This window comes from Geospiza fortis, unplaced genomic scaffold (assembly GCF_000277835.1).
Source record: "Geospiza fortis unplaced genomic scaffold, GeoFor_1.0 scaffold424, whole genome shotgun sequence".
NCBI classification, from domain to species: domain Eukaryota; kingdom Metazoa; phylum Chordata; class Aves; order Passeriformes; family Thraupidae; genus Geospiza; species Geospiza fortis.
The window spans coordinates 3,044,922-3,062,107 of NW_005054354.1; the positions used below are offsets into that span (position 1 = coordinate 3,044,922).

A 17,186-nucleotide genomic window follows, 5' to 3' on the forward strand; every position below is an offset into this window, starting at 1 on the left:
AATGTGTGCCTTATAGAGCAGTTTGCACAAAATTTCTCAGTAGAGCTCTTTCAGAACCTGTTGACAGTTTCTTTCTGTTGGCTTACAGGCTTTAGGTGAGGTTCTGTACTCCTCCTGGTTTTAGATTTTTTTCTACACACAGACTATTAGCATAACTAATAACGAACATAAATTATACCACACATTTAAATTGGGGATGTAATAGTGTTACAAAGTCTTTAAATATAGAGAGCCTATATTTGTTTTATTATTAGTAAGTCGTGCTTATCTGTTTCCTTGTGAAAATAGCATCACAAATGAGAAAGCAAAGGTGGGGACCAGGGCAGAAGGGAACATGGAGAATGCAAATGACAAGGCTTGGTTTGCTAGAATAGAACTTAAGGATAATATTAAGGAATTAAAATGCATGACTTCCTCTGTAAAAATGCTTTCGAGATCTTACATCTTCAGCTACGCTTGTGGCCCTCAGAGACAGGACCTATAGTTTTAAAATTAAGATGAAAAAAAAAAGACTGCAGTGATATGCTGATATGCTCAAGTGGAATGAATAGCAGGTTGCAGGAAAAATAATCAGAATTTAGGTTGCAGGAATGATTGAATCAGTGTAATACTAGAACACTAGGATTTAGTTTAGGTCTTCAGGGTTTTTTACTGTGATAATCTTAACTACATAAAGGAGTCAAAATTTGCAGACTGTAACAGCATTTATTGTGCTGAGAGATGAACATGGAAACAAATTTCAGTTACACAAGAGGTCTGATGGAAGGACCATATGCAAGCTGTAGCATTAGTGATGTGTAAATGTGTACATATATATATATAGTGTGAACCTGCAGCATATTCAGACCAAAATTTTAGGCCAGCAGTAGGAATTAAGATTTTTTAAAAAGAGTTGAAATTGATTATTTAAGAAAACAAGAACATGGCTAAGATTGATTGCTGTAAGAAACATGCAGTGCGATTACCCAGGGTCATTAAGCTGTCAGTGTGCCCATACTGCTTTGGGGTGTTTTTGCAGTCAAACAAGAAGTTCATAATTATACTCAACATTCTTCATTCTGTTTCACAGGCTATAGTTAAATATGTTTTATTCCCATTTAAAAATACTTTGCCACTGAGTTAAATAACTTCATATAATGTTTAGTGGAAGCAGTACTATTTCACTGTATCCTATAGGTCACAAGGTTAATAAATTTGACATACTTCTTAGAAATGGAATGAAGAAAATCATGTACCAGCGCTTAAAACAGATAAAAAGTTATAAATAGAAGTAGTTCAGCTTACTGTCACAAAATTGATACTGATATTCTTCAACAATTCCATAAACACAAAATTTATCTCTCTAATAACATTCATTGTATTTCACATAATACTTCTTGCAGTAAAGTCTTTCTTTCAGATTAGTATTTGGATTAAAAACTATTTTACATCAGTGAAGAATTCTTTATGTATTTCGTGAAAATTGGCATCACGCAGAAAATTAGAAAGTTCTTGAACAATGGTTCTAGAAAGTAAAGCATTAAAATAACTGCAAAGGTTCAATTGTATCGTGAAAATAGTTGTTGTCTCAGAAGAATTAAGTGTTAAATTACTATTTCAGTTACAGTCTGTGTGGGAACAGACAGGAATAGGAGAAATCAATTCATGTTTATTAACCTATGTCATCTGAATTTATTGTAGAGTGGTTTAAATTGAGACTGATGGAAGACCTGCATGCTGGTAACATAAACTGGCAATGCTGACTTATTCCATTTCATTTCAGTAGTAAATAATGTAATATTTCAGCTCAATTAACTCAGAGTAACTCAAGATAAATGTTTACTTTCAAGCAAAGGATGTTTCTCTTAACCCAAGCATAGGTGCTGAATGCTTGTGATTACTTATGAAAAATGAATTTATTAATTTTAACTACCTGAAAAATTGGAGTAGACATAACTTGTTGTCATTCATACATTTACAGTATATAGCACTTTACAGAGGTATCAAGCTACTTTTTTAAATGTAAGTAAGCAGACAGTTTTAGAAAGTACAGGTTTTTTTGAAAAATTGAAGAGTGGCAAGTCTATATGGACACCAAAGAATAAGGCATAGATTCACAGACCTGGGGGAAGGCTGTTTCTCTGAACCACTTGACATTTTCCACAAGCCAGGGTCACAGTGTATTTTTTGTGCTGTAAGTAGGAACTATAGTTTCCCATTTAACTAAAAAGTATTATATGCTTAGATCAAGATCTTAAAGCTTTGTGTTTGGTAGCTACATGTCACTGGGTCCAATAAGCAGTATTTTATTAGTAAAAATACATAGCCACTCTTTGGTCTGTAGTGTAAAGCAGTTTTCATTCCTGAAGTCACTTATTACGTGAACCACATGCAGATATCAATATAAAATCGTATGTTGTAGTTTTTAATAAATTCACAAAGTATGAGATATTGATGCAGAGATAGTTCTTTCAGATTTGTGTGGTGGGATTCTGAAATAATATTTTCAGAAAATGTTTGGTTGTTCACATAAAGTTCTTTTCCTTATTGTGGGCAACAGAAATGATAGATGCTGTAAGATTTTGATGGAGAGAAGATATGTAATAGGATAGAAAATATAGTTTTCTACAGACCTATAGTTTATATCTCAAGAGCAATAATTCTAAAGAAGTAATGAGCTTCAGAATTTAGATTTATATTGCAAGTAGTAAATAAGCTGCAAAAGAAGTGTATTTCTATTCCCTTTTTTCATTTCTGTCAAGATTTTAGGTGTGCTGGAAATATACTTTTTTTTTTTACCAAAGTGTAACCATGGATGTCTTCATGCTTCTGTTTTAATTGTTCAGACTCTGAAATGTTATTTGCTTAAGATGTTTCTTGTTTAAGCTGTACATATGCTGCATCTGTTACTGCTATGTGAGGTTTGCGTACAATAAATCCTGTAAATTCCTAGGCTGCAAACAATGGCAAGAAAAGTTTCTCTCAAAATTCAGAATACCAGCTCTTATTTGTTTCTGAAAAATCATATAATGGTAGGAAAAGACAACTCTCCTGGAGTGAGCATGTAGTTACAGTGCTACTGTACTACATGAAAATTTGAAACATGAGAAGAATTTTGGGAAAAAATGGAGGTTTCAGTGGTTGTTAAGGATATCATGACTTTGTTGTGATATTCGTAACGGACTTAAATAATAATTCTTCCTGCCATAAGGCATGAGAATGTTGCTTGTCTAGGGATTGTATGCTTTTTTAGATGCAGAGCTGCTTGGGGTTCCTGGAAACACATTTGAAGCAGTAATCTCTCTGATTCAGTTTCCAGCAGCTAAGAATTAATTTTAAATCCATGTGAGAGTGGGAGTTGAGTTTGTCTGTATAATATCTTTGTTTTGTTAAAAGGTTCTGGATAGAGCAGAACAGCTGAGGGAAATGGAAGCAAACATCCTGCCAGCATTTCTTAGGCTTCAAGAGTTGGTGAGTGTCTGGAAAGAAATTATTTTATGTGTCCTGCCTGTCGAAAATAATTGAACATGTGGTACCTGTACATCCAGGGTCACAGATCAAGATAAATGATTCTTTAGATGAGAAAAGTTGAACGATTTAGCCCCACTCCCTCAAAACAGTGGTCAAAACTAGAAATCAAACTAGAATTTAAACATTGGGAGATTTTTATTAGACCCTTTTTTTTTTAGTTGTGGTTAATGGTATCTTATTTACAATGTCTGATGTGTAGAATCTTTGGAGGCCCGTGTCAGATATATAGCTGTTTTTTCTAGGTTATTTGTCTTTTTAAGAATGAGACTTCAGAAGTCTACCAGCTGTTTCATTTGGCTGGAGCTGCACAGCTCAGCAGCTGTGAATGTGCTTTGACTTGCTAGAGAGTTTTCTCACACTTCTCCTGGAATTGTGCCTCAGTAAGTTTCTGATTGGAGTAAACCACAGTATGCTTTCCTTTCTTGCTTCTGAGGCATCAAAGCTTTTGCCTTGAAATAAACAAAAATGGTACATTCCCTGAAAAGAAACTGAAGACAAAACCCTAAGTTGCTGGTACTTTGAAATATCTGAACATGTAAATAGCTGAAATTATGCTTGTTATCTCAAGCTTTTGTGTGGTGCTCTTAATCTTCTGGTCACATTGATTTCTCTGCTGAATGAAGACTGATTCACAGCTGTGTTCTTAATCCTGACAGCTGGTGCATTTTCTGTCTCTTTTTGTCTGTTCTGCCCATGTTCTGGACTAGGCTGCTCTTGAAGCAGAAACAACCTGTTCTGCAAGGAAGGGAGGCAAACTTGAGTCTATAATTGCTGTTCAGGGATCAAAACCCCATGGACTAAGATTTATATATCCCAGAGGAACACTCCCAGATTTAAAACTAACCTCCAAACGAGTCTGTGTCTTGAATGCTGATAGTCCAGTTACCTAAATTCTGGGTTCTGGACTGAGGCTTTCTAAAACAGTTGTGCAGCCAGTGTTGCAGAGCAATCTTGTAGGAGCAAATCTCTTGCATCTCTTCCTTTCCTGGAGTGAAAGGACGCCAGGAACACCACTTGTAGTAGTGAGGGATATCATGGGACTGGCAGGTCACTGCTGAAGAATAGGTCATGGATGCTTGATTTCTCTGAGGATTGTGGTGACAAGTATTGAAGTTCTTCATACTGGATGATCAGTCAGGAAGTGAGCTGAATGTATCTCAGCACTTCTGTCAGCTGAAACATTAGGAGTTCTGGGAGAGGAAACCAGCTGAAAGAAATGCAGAAAGATACTTGTTGAAAGCGAAGAAAATATTTATGTTCCATAAAAACGAAGAAGAAACAGTAAAGAATATGGGTGGGCGCCACTACACTAAGAAGTGGAAAAGTAAGTAAAAAAGATTTTCACTACATTTCAGGGAAACAGCATTTAAAAGTCTTCCAAGTCATTCACAGCACTGTCAATTCAGTCAGGTTCCTTCCTTTTGTTTTGTCTTAATAGTTTTCAAATGTCTTTTTTAAAGAACCATATTTAAAAGCGTCTTTTGTTAGGCAGAATTTTTAGTGTGGTTGCAAAAACCTTGCAAAGAGGGGAAATGACACATCATCTTCACAGGTAGTTTTAGCTTCATATTAAGTAGCCAACATTTTGAAGGGTTACCAAAATAAAACAGTATCATTTTTAATATGAAGCATTTTGTTACCTATTGATCAAAACATCCAATGTGAAGCAGGTATTTTGTCAATAAAAACTTAGTTACAAAAATATATTACTATGAACAGCTCCATTGTTGTTAACTAGTAAAACAGCTGGGAGAGTAAACAGGTAATATTATATTTTTGGTTTGGGACGTCTGTGTGTTTATCTTTAAAGACCAGATTGCCTTTAAAATAAAGTACAAGATATCTTGGTTCCAGAGGCACTGAGTTTTCTTTTTACTTTTTAACTTTTTCTGTTTGCTCTGAAGATCTGTGTTTAATTACTAAAAGTAAAATGTTCTCTTAATTTTGGGGTGGAATCTACTTGGTATTGTGTATCACCCCAGAAAGCTTACGTGTCAGTGAAATGGCAGGGGTTGGAGAGAAATATCATATAAAGATTTGCAAATGTATGATCTGCCTGATTAAGCCAGCTGAAGCTTTAATGCAAATTACTAGTATAGAAATAAACGGTAAATTTAATGATTTTTGTGAAACAGAAAAGTCACATAATAATTTTTTGATTGATGTTGTAACATGCACTGTTTTTTTGTTATTTCTCTGCCTGTCACTCTCTCATTTGGTTTTTTCTTTCCCTGTGTAGACTGACAGAAATGTGACAGTCATTCTGCTCAGTGAAATAGTCTGGGAACTGTTCCGTCCAAACATGGGGTGCTTTGAGCCATTCACCATGTATTTTCCAGACTACAGCATAGGTAAATCTAATTTTTTAATCTGCTTTTCAGGGATTATATAACACGCTGTCAAAGGACATTCTAAAGTTTTTTCCAGGCTTATCAAGGCCTTTTGCAGAACCCAGAATATGTAATAGCTACTGGAGTGTACAAGTCTATATTCACTCAACCTGTAAAGATCTTGTCTTTTTCCACGTTCCAGAAGATCTCAAAGGGATGTTTTGATTCCATTACATTTGCTGGTTCTTCAAATCAGCGTAGCTTTTGGTGGATTTTGTTGGGTTTTTTTTTTAGAGATGGTTATTGTTTGTTTTTCCACAAACATGGTCGATTTATTAAGTTGTCTTGAAAACATCAGAATTTATTTTTGTTTAAACAGGACATCTGCAGAAGATCTTGTCTCAGAATCATCCCCCAGAATATTCTGCAGATTTCTATGCTGCATATATCAATATTTTGCTTGGTGTTTTCTACATGGTCTGTAGGGACCTGAAAGAGCTTCGGCATCTGGTGAGATGAGCTGCTTTAGAGTTGCTGTTTTGTTTTGTGTTGTCTTTTGCCAAATGAGAATCTAGATTTGTTGTTGAATATGGACAAAGGGAAAATTAGAGACTGTAGAATGGTTTGGGTTGGAAAGGACCTTAAAGGTCAGGTTCCAACTGCCCTGCCATGGGCAGGGACATCTACTAGAACAGGTTGATCAAAGCCTCATCCAGCCTGGCCTACAAAACTTCCAGGGACATCCACAGCTTCTCTGTCAGCCTGTTTCAGTGTCTCACCACCTTAGCAGTAAAAAAGTCTTTCTTATATCTAGTGTAAATTTGCCCTCCTGAGAATGTGTTAGCTTAAAATGTAGTTGCCTTTAAAATCCATAACAAAGGTTGCAGTTGTTTTGTGGCTGTAAAGGGCTTCCAGTGTTGTGTAGTTTTCTGGTAATAAATTGAAAATATTTGGAAAAAGGCATTTTAACCACATAATGTAATAGTAAACAAAGTTAACAGAAGAAAATTAAGTTACTTGATAGTGACATTTGTATAAACTTATTAACAATTACAAACATTATCTTAATCCATTTGTTTAATTACCTGTACAAGGAAATTTTACAAGTTTGATGTTATCAGTGAAGAAATCAGTGCTCCAGAGATGATCTGAATGTTCTGCCTGTGTTTTCCTCAGGAACATGCTGCTAAATTTCAGCTGAACCTATCTGTTCATATAAAACCATACAGGTTTTATACGTAAAAGAGGTTACTGGAGACAGAAATAGAAACCAGGGTCACAGTTCTTGCAGACATGTACTTGGGTGGCTCTGCTTATGAGAATTTCATTTGGTTTAGATGCACTATTTGATTGTGCAACACTACAAAGATACTTATGTGATTGGACCCTAAATTCTTTGTGGTTGACAAGTCTCTTCCATAGAAGATAGTGACAGACACATACAACTGAATGCAGGCTTCTGAACTCCTTAGTGTCTAATACAGACTCTAAATGTGTATGTGGTTATGTGTGGTTATTAATAATACATTCTGGAACTTTATTAGATTTAAATATGGAAGTTACACTTTGAGTTTTGTATATTAGCATGGAGATTTATGAAAGTGCAGTAGGACAAAAAGATAATCTTTTTCTGAGGGTTGGTATTTTACCAATCTGAGGATTGGTATTTTACAAAATTCTGTGTGATATTGATTTAAACATTTTAGAAGGAAGTCTAGGTTATAGTTTTGTCAAAAATCTCTTAATCTTACTTTAGGCAAAAGGAGTTAATTTGCATATGGAATATGCTAGCATGTTTTTAAATAAATAATTTTTGAAAAAATAAATAATTTCTGCTTGTGTTTAAGTGTGCTGAACTTCTCCTGGAATGGAAAGTTTTATCTGAAAATGAAGGGAGTAAGAAAAGTTCATTACAACATTTTTATTGCATTTATAATGATAAATGATTATGTTAGTTAAAAAAATGCAACCTCTGAGTATGATAAACAGATCTTGCTGAGCTCAAAGCCATGTAATCTGGGATATATTACTTCTGCTTGTATTTTATGGTACAGAAATTACGCCATTTGTGACAGTATAATGTTTGTAAGCAAGTGGCATAATTATTGCCTTAAAAGGATTTGTTGACTTTGCAAAGGAGTTAATTACCCTGCTAGTTATACTCTGTAGCTGGATCAGATAGATTGTACTTTAATGTGTTCCATTTCTGCTTTCTCTAGGCAGCGCTCAATTTTGCTAAATACTGCGAACCGGTGGTCAGAGGGGAAGGTAAGGCTGTGTCTTTAATTTGAGAGGTGTATGAGAGAGCAGGTGCTTTCAGTGGGTTTTGGTGAAGACTTTGCTCTGATCCTTGTGCTGTGGTGGCACAGTGGTATCTCAGGTCACAACAGCAGTGCTCACTCCAGTTGCAGCCAGTCATTAGCACTTGCAGCAGAAGCAGTACATGGTATTTGTGGTGATATTTTAGAAAACAAAGGGGAAATACCCTGAAAATTTTCCTGCTTCCTATTAGTCTTTCTCCTCACTCAACCATCAGGACTTTGACAAAGTAATGGGATTAGTTACTTCTTTGTCAAGGCTAAGAGAAGAAAGAAACCAAGAGGAGAGGTTTTGTCAAACTGATAATCTTGAAATTATCTTGGAGCAGTCACAGAGGAACAGCCTTGTGTGGGAGCATGTGCTTGCTGGATGGACGGTGATGTTGCGCCATCCTAAAGCAGCAGGTCAGAGTCAGGGTGTTAGACTTTGTTATGCCTGTGACTGTTGAGGTGTCAGGGATGAGTTTTGGTGTTGTATGAGTTAAATGTTTAACAGAGTTGATTCTGGCTTGCTGCAGCAAATGAACGCGACACTCGCAAACTCTGGAAAAATATTGAACCTCATTTGAAGAAGGCAATGCAGACTGTTTATCTCCGGGAAATATCCAGGTAATTTGGAGGGCATAGGCTTGTTTGCTTGTTGAAGTAGCTGGTTTTAACTACCTTCCTCTCACTGTGTTTCATGGCTAGTGTTTCTTTTTTGCTAGATGTAATCTTTTTTCTGTAATGTGCACTTTTTCTTGCCATATGCTGTTAGAAATAGCATATCTCAGGAGGAGATTTAAACAAAGTGGTATTTCTAGCGTATAATAGATTCAATAAGTAAAGCAGTGGCAGCAGGTTTTGTTCTCCTTTACAGTGATGCTGGATCCATTTTCTGTAATGTATGAAACTACCAAGCATGGGAATCCATCACCAGAATATACAGGCATAGTTTAAAACACACTGCTGTGTGTGTTAGCTTGCCACATACCCACTGTACCAAGGATGGTGTGCAAGCCTCAAAATTCTTGAGACATTACAGATTTTGAGTATCTGTGTTTCTTAGCTTTGTTTGACAGAGCCAGGTTTGTTTGCTGACTGTGCTTTCTGATCCCTTGTTTTCTTTTCCAAGGGCAATTTTTTCTAAATGGAATTGCCATTTTTGACAGCATTAAAATCTGATTTCCTATTAATGGCTATTATTCTTGTTATTGTTTTAGATTCCTTTTTATTTTGTAAGCTTCCAGACTGCTAGAAAAAAGGATGGTGGTATTTGTTCACAGTGGTAATGATTGGCTTAGGTTTAATGTTCTCTCCACCTTTAAGATGAGTGATTCTGATGTTACACTGTGTGAAGAGAGTATTGCTTGGTTTCTTTATCTTGGTAAAAACATACTGATTTTGTTCCTTTCAATGTCATTGAGGCTCTAGAATATTCTGTCACAACCTGAGTGTGTAGTAGAAGTCTTTGCTAAAATTCTAGAGATGTGATCATTCCTTCAAAAAGAGAATTGATTTTGCTTTTTTCAAGACTTCTCTGTAGCATGCAGCATTTTACTGTTTGGCTCAAATATTTATTTATATTCAGTATTGATCTTCATTACACAGTCAACTCAGGATCTTCCTGACTTTTTATATTGTGTAGTTGCCTACTCTAATTAGGTTGTAATAAAAGATTATGATACAAAATAGCTTGTGAATTGTTTCCAAATAAGTAATTTCCCTCTACAGTGTTCTTTGATTATAAATTTGAGCTTGACTTCCTTTTTATTAGAGATTCCAGCTTTCTGTCTAACAGTTCTAGGATTTAAGTAAATACTTGAGGAATTAAAATCACTGTGTGAGTTTTTTTGGCCACAGAACTGTGATTACTCTGGTTTTTCTTGGCCATGTAATTTATAGTGCCAGAACTTTGCTATCAGCTTTTGTGCTACCTGAACTGAAAGGAAAATTAACCTTTTTTCTGCCTGTAAAATGGTCATTGGATAAAACCTTAACTCACTGATGAGCTGTTTTGTCATTCATTGTAATTTAAGTATTACCTGAGCTCCCATTACACTCTTTTTATAAGTTTTATGGCGTATGGCTGATAAGCTCTGTTCATGAGGAACTTAAAAAACAAGCCAAAAAGTTCTTTCAACAAACCTATCTTTTTGATCCAAAATATGAAATTGCTAGCAATGTCATTCCTTAAGGGAGGTTCTAAAGTGAAATTTTTTTGGTATTGTTTAGGAAAACACCAAACTACTTGGGGGTGTTTTTCACTGACAGAATAATCCATCTTGATGACTTCCATTGACTTCAAAATCACATTATGAAGTAATTACAGTATTCTTCTCACAAATATAGACAGTTATTAAGCAGATTAAAAAGAATCAAAACTATCAGTGTTTTTACTTTTTATGCAATTCTGCATTATTCTTGAAACTTGGAACACTGTGGATGTTTGCTTACTCATTGTAGTTGGGTGGGAGGAAATAGGTATTTTGCAATTAGGTCTTTTATGCCTTAATCTAACATTATTTTTTGTCTTTTTTAATTAAATACATAGTCTGCAGATTATTAAAATTTACATGTGAGACAGTGAGACCATGTATTTTTAATTATTCTCTCACTAACTGTATCCTAGCCAGTGTCACAAAATTAGAATACACCAAGCAGGTAGCTTTCTCTGAAAGACTGTCCAGTACTACATCTTCATGTATTTGCATTGTCTGTCTTTCAGCTCACAGTGGGAGCGTTTGCAGCATGATGGTGGAGAGCCTGGGCAATTGAAAGGTATCAAACACAGTAACTGTGTAGGGGTGTGTAATGTGAAAGGTGCTTTTTGGTTCCACTTGGTCATTGTCACCTGAGAACGTGTGAATGAACCACACAGACAAAACTACCTGTTAGTATTCACTTACAATTCAGGATAATCATTGTTTTTTGAGAGGGTGTTCTATAAAGAAATATTTTTCCCCTATCATATATATTGGGACTAACCTTTCCTAATATCTTTTGCAGGTGAAGACAGTCTATTTTACATCAGTATTTCTTATGTTAGAATGGGTGAGGACTGGCCTGAACCCTGATGGTCAAACCTCTGTGTGCCAACTGGCAGAATTGTCCAAGTGGGGAGAGGAGAATGTTGTACCTGGTGTATTGCACTAAATTAGCACATTCCTAAACAAAACACCTGTCCTGGTCCAGATTTCTTGCAAATAGGAATGTCAGAAGTGCAACTGTTCTTTCTCTGTGTTCTTTCCTTGGACAAGTAGAGCTTTGTTGGTTTTATACTTTAGACAGGCTGGAAAGTTGAATCTTAATATATTTGTCAGCCTTCATTTACAATTTAGGAAGGAATACTGAAACATTTTCCTGGTGATGTCAGTTGGTCATGGTCTTTTTACCAGTTTGTATTTAGGAAACATTTTTTATGTTATTTGTCATGACAATTCCTTGAGATAAATGCAATCATCAGACTGTTTCCTGTGTTTGGTTTATGATTGGTGAATGTTCAACATTTTTGACCAAAGGAGTTTGATTCAATGTGTCCTTATTAAACTCTCTCCCAGATGATCATGAAGTATTTTGCACCTGACAACCCCATGAAGGGAGACTTCATTTTAAATGCATTTTCATAAGTGTATGTAGTAGCAAAAATTTCATGTTGTTAAAACAGCGTTTGATAGCAATATGCTTAAAAGTTGTTCAAATAAATGAAATTCCAACTCTAATAAAGGTGTAAATATCAAATAGTTCAGTGTGTGCTGCAATATTGGCTGACCAGAAGAATGGAGAAAAACCAGATGTTTTTGTGTTAAACTAAATTGTCTGTCTGCAAGAGTTTATTTGGTGTTGCATGTTATAAATAGCATGCAGTACAAGAGAATCTCTTAATTATAAGTGAAACTAAAACTGCTGTTTTTATGCTTACGTGAGAGGAAATCATTACTAGCAGTCATTTGGTATGCTTTTCCCTATACTGTGGGCCCTGAATCATAACTTCTAACATGTTTAATTCTTTAATCTTTATTTGCTGATATTTGTGGATTAAAGCATGAGGATACAGGTTCTTCACAGAACAAGAAAATGTTGAAGTAAAAACTGTAAGCAGAGGGCCCAAGAGAGACCCTTTAATGGTTTCTGTAATTAGCCAGCTGATGAAGGGTGGTTTGATGATCCTATTCTTACGCATAAGCATGTAAAACAAGAGCAGGGGACTGTCAGGATAAAAATTACAAACTAAAAGTACTTTGAGTTCCCTTAAAAAGAGGGGAAGCAGATATTCACTAGACTGTAGTTTTTGTGGAATTTAATATCTGTGTTTAATCTTAATTAAGTATACATGTATACAAGAAGGCAGAGTCAACTGGTTGAAGTTTAAAATTTTTTAAACATTTTCTATAGGAAATAGAACAGTGGCTAAAAATCATTGATCACAGATGAACTGTTTATCAGAAGTGCAGCACTGCTGCTTTCTTTACCATGCCAGCCTTGTTCCTGGACAAGCTGTTTGGTGGTCTAGAGGAGTCTAAAGGTTCAATCTTGAAAAAAAGTGCTGTTTATTTAAATGTATCCCTTCATCTGCCTTGTTTGTCAGGAAAATTCCCTTAAATGAAAGTAGCCTGGAATTACTTATATCTTTTTTCAGGAAGATTTATGAATCCCTGATGCTTCAAGTACAGTTGCTGAGAGTCTGGAAAGGTTGCAGAATGTTAGCTTTGTTTAGCTTTGTGCCATGCTCCTTGGTCCTTCCCTGAGTTTGCATCTGTTATAATGGGGCTGAGAAAGTCATACTTATTTAATTATGGCACTAGAGCAGGAGAGAAGGAAAAGAAAATGAGTGCAGGGAAGTTGAATTTGAAATTCCTCGATGTTCAGGCTGGATTTTGGTTGACTCGTGAACTGTTTGCTTATTTTATAGGACTTTCTGCACATACCCATGTGGAACTTCCTTATTACTCCAAATTTCTTCTAATAGCTGCTTACCTTGCCTCCTACAATCCTGTTAGGACAGATAAGAGATTCTTTCTTAAGGTAACAAAATTCATTTCTTAGTGCTGTTAACTGGATTCCTGCATACTGAATTTCATGGTTTAAAACTCTTCAGCTATTTGTTTGGAGCTCTGTTTCTGTGTGCGCTTCATTTGATTTGATGAGCAGCTTTACTGTAGAACATATGCTGTGATTGGTAATGATCACTGAGTGATTTAAATGTCTAATAAATCTAAATTCTTCATGTCAAATTATGCTTAAAGCTGTTATAGCATGAGCCATGTGTTTTGCCTTTCTAAGTTGATACAGCTTTGTTTTGACAAGATTTTAGTGGAGTGACCACAGTGTCCTTAGTTATAAGCTACACTTAAATTTCCAGAGTAAGGTACAAACCAAAACTGCCTTGGCCTTTAGTGAGATAAAATGACTTAGAGCACTGTTAGGTTTTTTATAGAGTTCTAAGTTTTTGGAACAGAAACCTACAAGCAGTTGCTTTTGCAGGAGGTGTGGTTACATTAGCTAGTATTTATTGTGTTGAAATGGTGGTAATGCATGTTTTAGGATGAATGTGTTAATTGTTACTACCAGCTCCTGGGCTAAACATAATTTTCTGCTAGTTCTTGCCATGTACATGTTGATGGGTTTTTTCCTTCTTTTTTTTTCTTCTTTTTTTTCCCGTGAGCTAAGTTGTGGTCATACTGCAGCCAAGTGCTGTGGTGCCATTGGTTGTTGTTGTATGTCTCTTCCTGACCCAGGAAGAGACAAGCTCCTCAAGCCTGCCTCATTGCCTCATTTTGAGTTATTTGACAAAATGTAGGTGGGAAGACAGGTATCAGAAAAGTGATCAGGCGGTTGGGCTTTCTATGCATTTTACCAGCTATTACAGTAGGTATTGATATATGCATGTGTGTATAAATATATGGCATTCGTGATGGATGGGTGTAAGCAATTAAAGAAAATGAGGGCAAGACAAATTTGTAAAAATACTACTCCCTCTTCAAAAGAAAATCATAGATAGACATTTTGAGAAGGTACTGCAGTTTCTAGTGATGAAATGTTAGTTCACTTTCAGTTTAAACTCTGGTATGATCTTACTGAAAGCTATAGGTGTTTCACCCTTCTATTGAGTCCTTTCCTGAGTGAAGGGCTACTTGTAATTGTAGATAGGCAAATTTTCTTTATGGGCAAGCCTTGTTCTTTGCACTTGGCTGGAGCATTTTCTTTGTTAGAGATTTTTTTGCTGAAGAGATGTTTCTACACAGAAACAAGAGAGCATGCAAGAGTCAAGTCTGTAGAGAATGTACCAAAATGTGCCACATCTTCCTTGCGTTCTCTGAACAACCTTTTCACCTTAGGTTTGTTCCTTTCTCCTTTGTAGTATCTCTGCATGAGTTTCCACTCTTGCGCATGAACTGTATTAAAGTTTGGTACAATAAACATGAATTTCTAAGGTTTTTGAAGCAGGGGTCAGGAAGGTATTTCTATCAGTGCTATCAGGTATTTTTTTCCAAGAACTGGTGAAGCAGAAGTCACCATTTTTCCTTCATGTCATGCATATCAGTTAGCCCTTCATCAGGTCTAAAATTGAACTACAGAAATAGCTGCATCTCAAAGCCCAACAAAACCAACACTTTTGAGGGGGTTTCAAGCTTAGTATTTTTATGTCTTATGTGAACAGTGGAAATAGAATATTATTTTTATCAGGTTTGTAATGAGATTCAGAATAGATGACAAGGAATTATCTTCTGGAGTGATATAACTAAGGACTAAAAGAAGCAAAAGGAATGCAAACAAAAGGATGGTCACTGAGTGGCTCATGTGCACTAGTCTATAGATGTTAGACTATACTTCAGCTGAAAGTAAAGTCACAGTTTGGGGCAGCCTGGAGTGCTAACAGCCCAGCAGAGTGGGGAAGTGATAGTTGACACCACTGCTTTAACTATGTGAAAATTCAAGAGCTTTGCAGTAGATAGAGAGAAAAATACAAAACTGATTTGAAAGTCTTTAAAACAAGAAAGAAATCAGACTATATATATATAGGAAGTCTTTATAGAAAACAGCATTAAAAGCTAATGGAAAATTAGCTCTGAATTACATGGGATTTTGTGCTTGAACAGAAATAGGATACCATAAATACCATATGGAGATCCCAGCATAACCTGTAAAATGCATGAATGCAGTTTGTTGTGCTCCATACAAAGCATTCTGTGTAACCTCAGGCTGGATCACTTTCCCCTCTGAAAGGTCATGGTTAGCACTGCAGTCATTTTTTTAAAGGCATGATGAAATGACTGCTTTGCTGTCTCTAATTGTGTTTGTTATGTATTAGCTGACTTAGCTAATTTTTTTAATCAGACAGATCATGTGAATTGAACCTAAGCCCTGTCTGCTATTTAGCTCTGTAGAAGTCAGTCAAGAAAAGCCACGTTTACTAAGATAATTTCGACGTGGCTGAGTGGCCACAAATACTTAGTACAAGATTTTAAACATTTAAATATAATTGCTTTATATGAGTTTTTTTCCCTGATTCATTGGGCATGCTTATAAGGTGTATTAATAAGGTATACTTCTCAGGGCTATGGAAGAAGGAAAAACTCATCAGGTGATATTTTGAGAAATGGTACTTAACTATGTTTAACAATTATTACATCTCTTCACTCATTTTACATCGCTTACACCTCATCCTTCATGTCTCTTGGATTTTTTTTAACCCATTCATTTGTAACATTGTTTACTATACTTCTGCCCTTTTCTTGCCCTCACATTTTTAGTTGAGATCCAAGAGCACTTGGCTATTTTCTTTCAATAGTCCTTCCTTTTTAAAGACAATTTTAAAAATGTGCAGCTTTAAATTACATTGCATTTCTTCAATACCCACCCCTACCCCTTCACCCTGCCCTATTCTTTCCTTTTGTCATTTAGCTCAAGAACCTTGAGCTACCTTTGTATTGTATTGATTGAATTCCTGGTTGTCATTCTGCCAACTTCTGTAGCATCCAAATTCTGAAATAGGGTCAATAAAAGGTGAAAATTCTGGTAGATTTTATACATGGATACATTTTACAAAATATGATAGTCATCATCTGTCTTTTTTATTAGATGATTGAGGATATGAGGAGGATGATAGCATGAAGTCATATTACAAACCAGTTTTTACTACGTCATCAGTTCCTGAGTAAATTAAAAAAAAAAAAACAACTTATGCATTTCAACAGAAAATATTAGCATGTTGTGTTTTGGCTTTGCACCACTTGGGACAAGATGAAGCAAGAAGCTAGGCAAGTGTAATTTTAGGGCTTCTAGTAAGAATGATTGGTAGTTGACATCAAGGGCAATTACTGGAAGTGTAGTAAAGAAGTAGACCTAGAGTAACATACTACCATTTGTAGTGTATACATTCTTTATTGACTATTTTAATTACCTTTGCTCTTGTCTGTTGTTCGCAGCATCATGGGAAAATCAGAAAGACCAACTTCATGAAGAAGCATGAGAAGGTATGTATTTTATTCTTCTAAGCTGAGCTTGGCAGCAAGTATTTTCTTTGCACTGTACTTGTGGGTTTGTATTACATTTTGTATTCTTGATTACTGTAGAAACATCAGAACTGCAGAAATAACAATTTTCGGTGCACTTGTTTTGTATGCTACAAATTTCTGTGAGATACAGACATTTTATTAAAACTGTAATATAAAATTTTCTCCTGTAGCCATATTTTTGTGTACAGCATAGTGTGTTTAATAAAGCTAATTAAAGGACATCATAAGTGGAGTTGCCAAGTATCAGCATTTCTCTCAAAAATAATTTAATATTCTTTAAATAATTTTTATACAAAGATTTCTATAATGAGGGAAATTGAAATATAGGGATAAAAAATTACATATGTAGTGTTATAAATAGACTCATTTGCTTCAGTTGGTGTGACAGTTTATGTCAATATACCTTTGCCCAGAGGAGCTTGTCTAAAGACTGATTTACAGATCAAATTCACCTTACTCTAGTAGGTGCCTGCATCTAAAACAGTTTATAGCCCATGCAGAGTCAGTCGATGCAGTCATTGGAGTGAAGG

At 35.6% G+C, this 17,186-nt stretch overlaps 1 protein-coding gene across 2 annotated transcripts in view; it reads left to right on the forward strand.

Annotated features, from left to right (window-relative positions):
• ORC5 (origin recognition complex subunit 5) overlaps positions 1 to 17,186 on the forward strand; it is a 63,025-nt gene that overhangs the window by 5,271 nt on the left and 40,568 nt on the right. For both annotated transcript variants that reach the window (XM_031059033.1, XM_005423520.2), the window contains exons 5-12: positions 3,376 to 3,450; positions 5,750 to 5,861; positions 6,220 to 6,350; positions 8,060 to 8,108; positions 8,677 to 8,767; positions 10,866 to 10,918; positions 13,050 to 13,162; positions 16,567 to 16,614. In XM_031059033.1, coding sequence (XP_030914893.1) covers positions 3,376 to 3,450; positions 5,750 to 5,861; positions 6,220 to 6,350; positions 8,060 to 8,108; positions 8,677 to 8,767; positions 10,866 to 10,918; positions 13,050 to 13,162; positions 16,567 to 16,614 — 672 coding nt within the window. The remainder of the gene's footprint in view (positions 1 to 3,375; positions 3,451 to 5,749; positions 5,862 to 6,219; positions 6,351 to 8,059; positions 8,109 to 8,676; positions 8,768 to 10,865; positions 10,919 to 13,049; positions 13,163 to 16,566; positions 16,615 to 17,186) is intronic.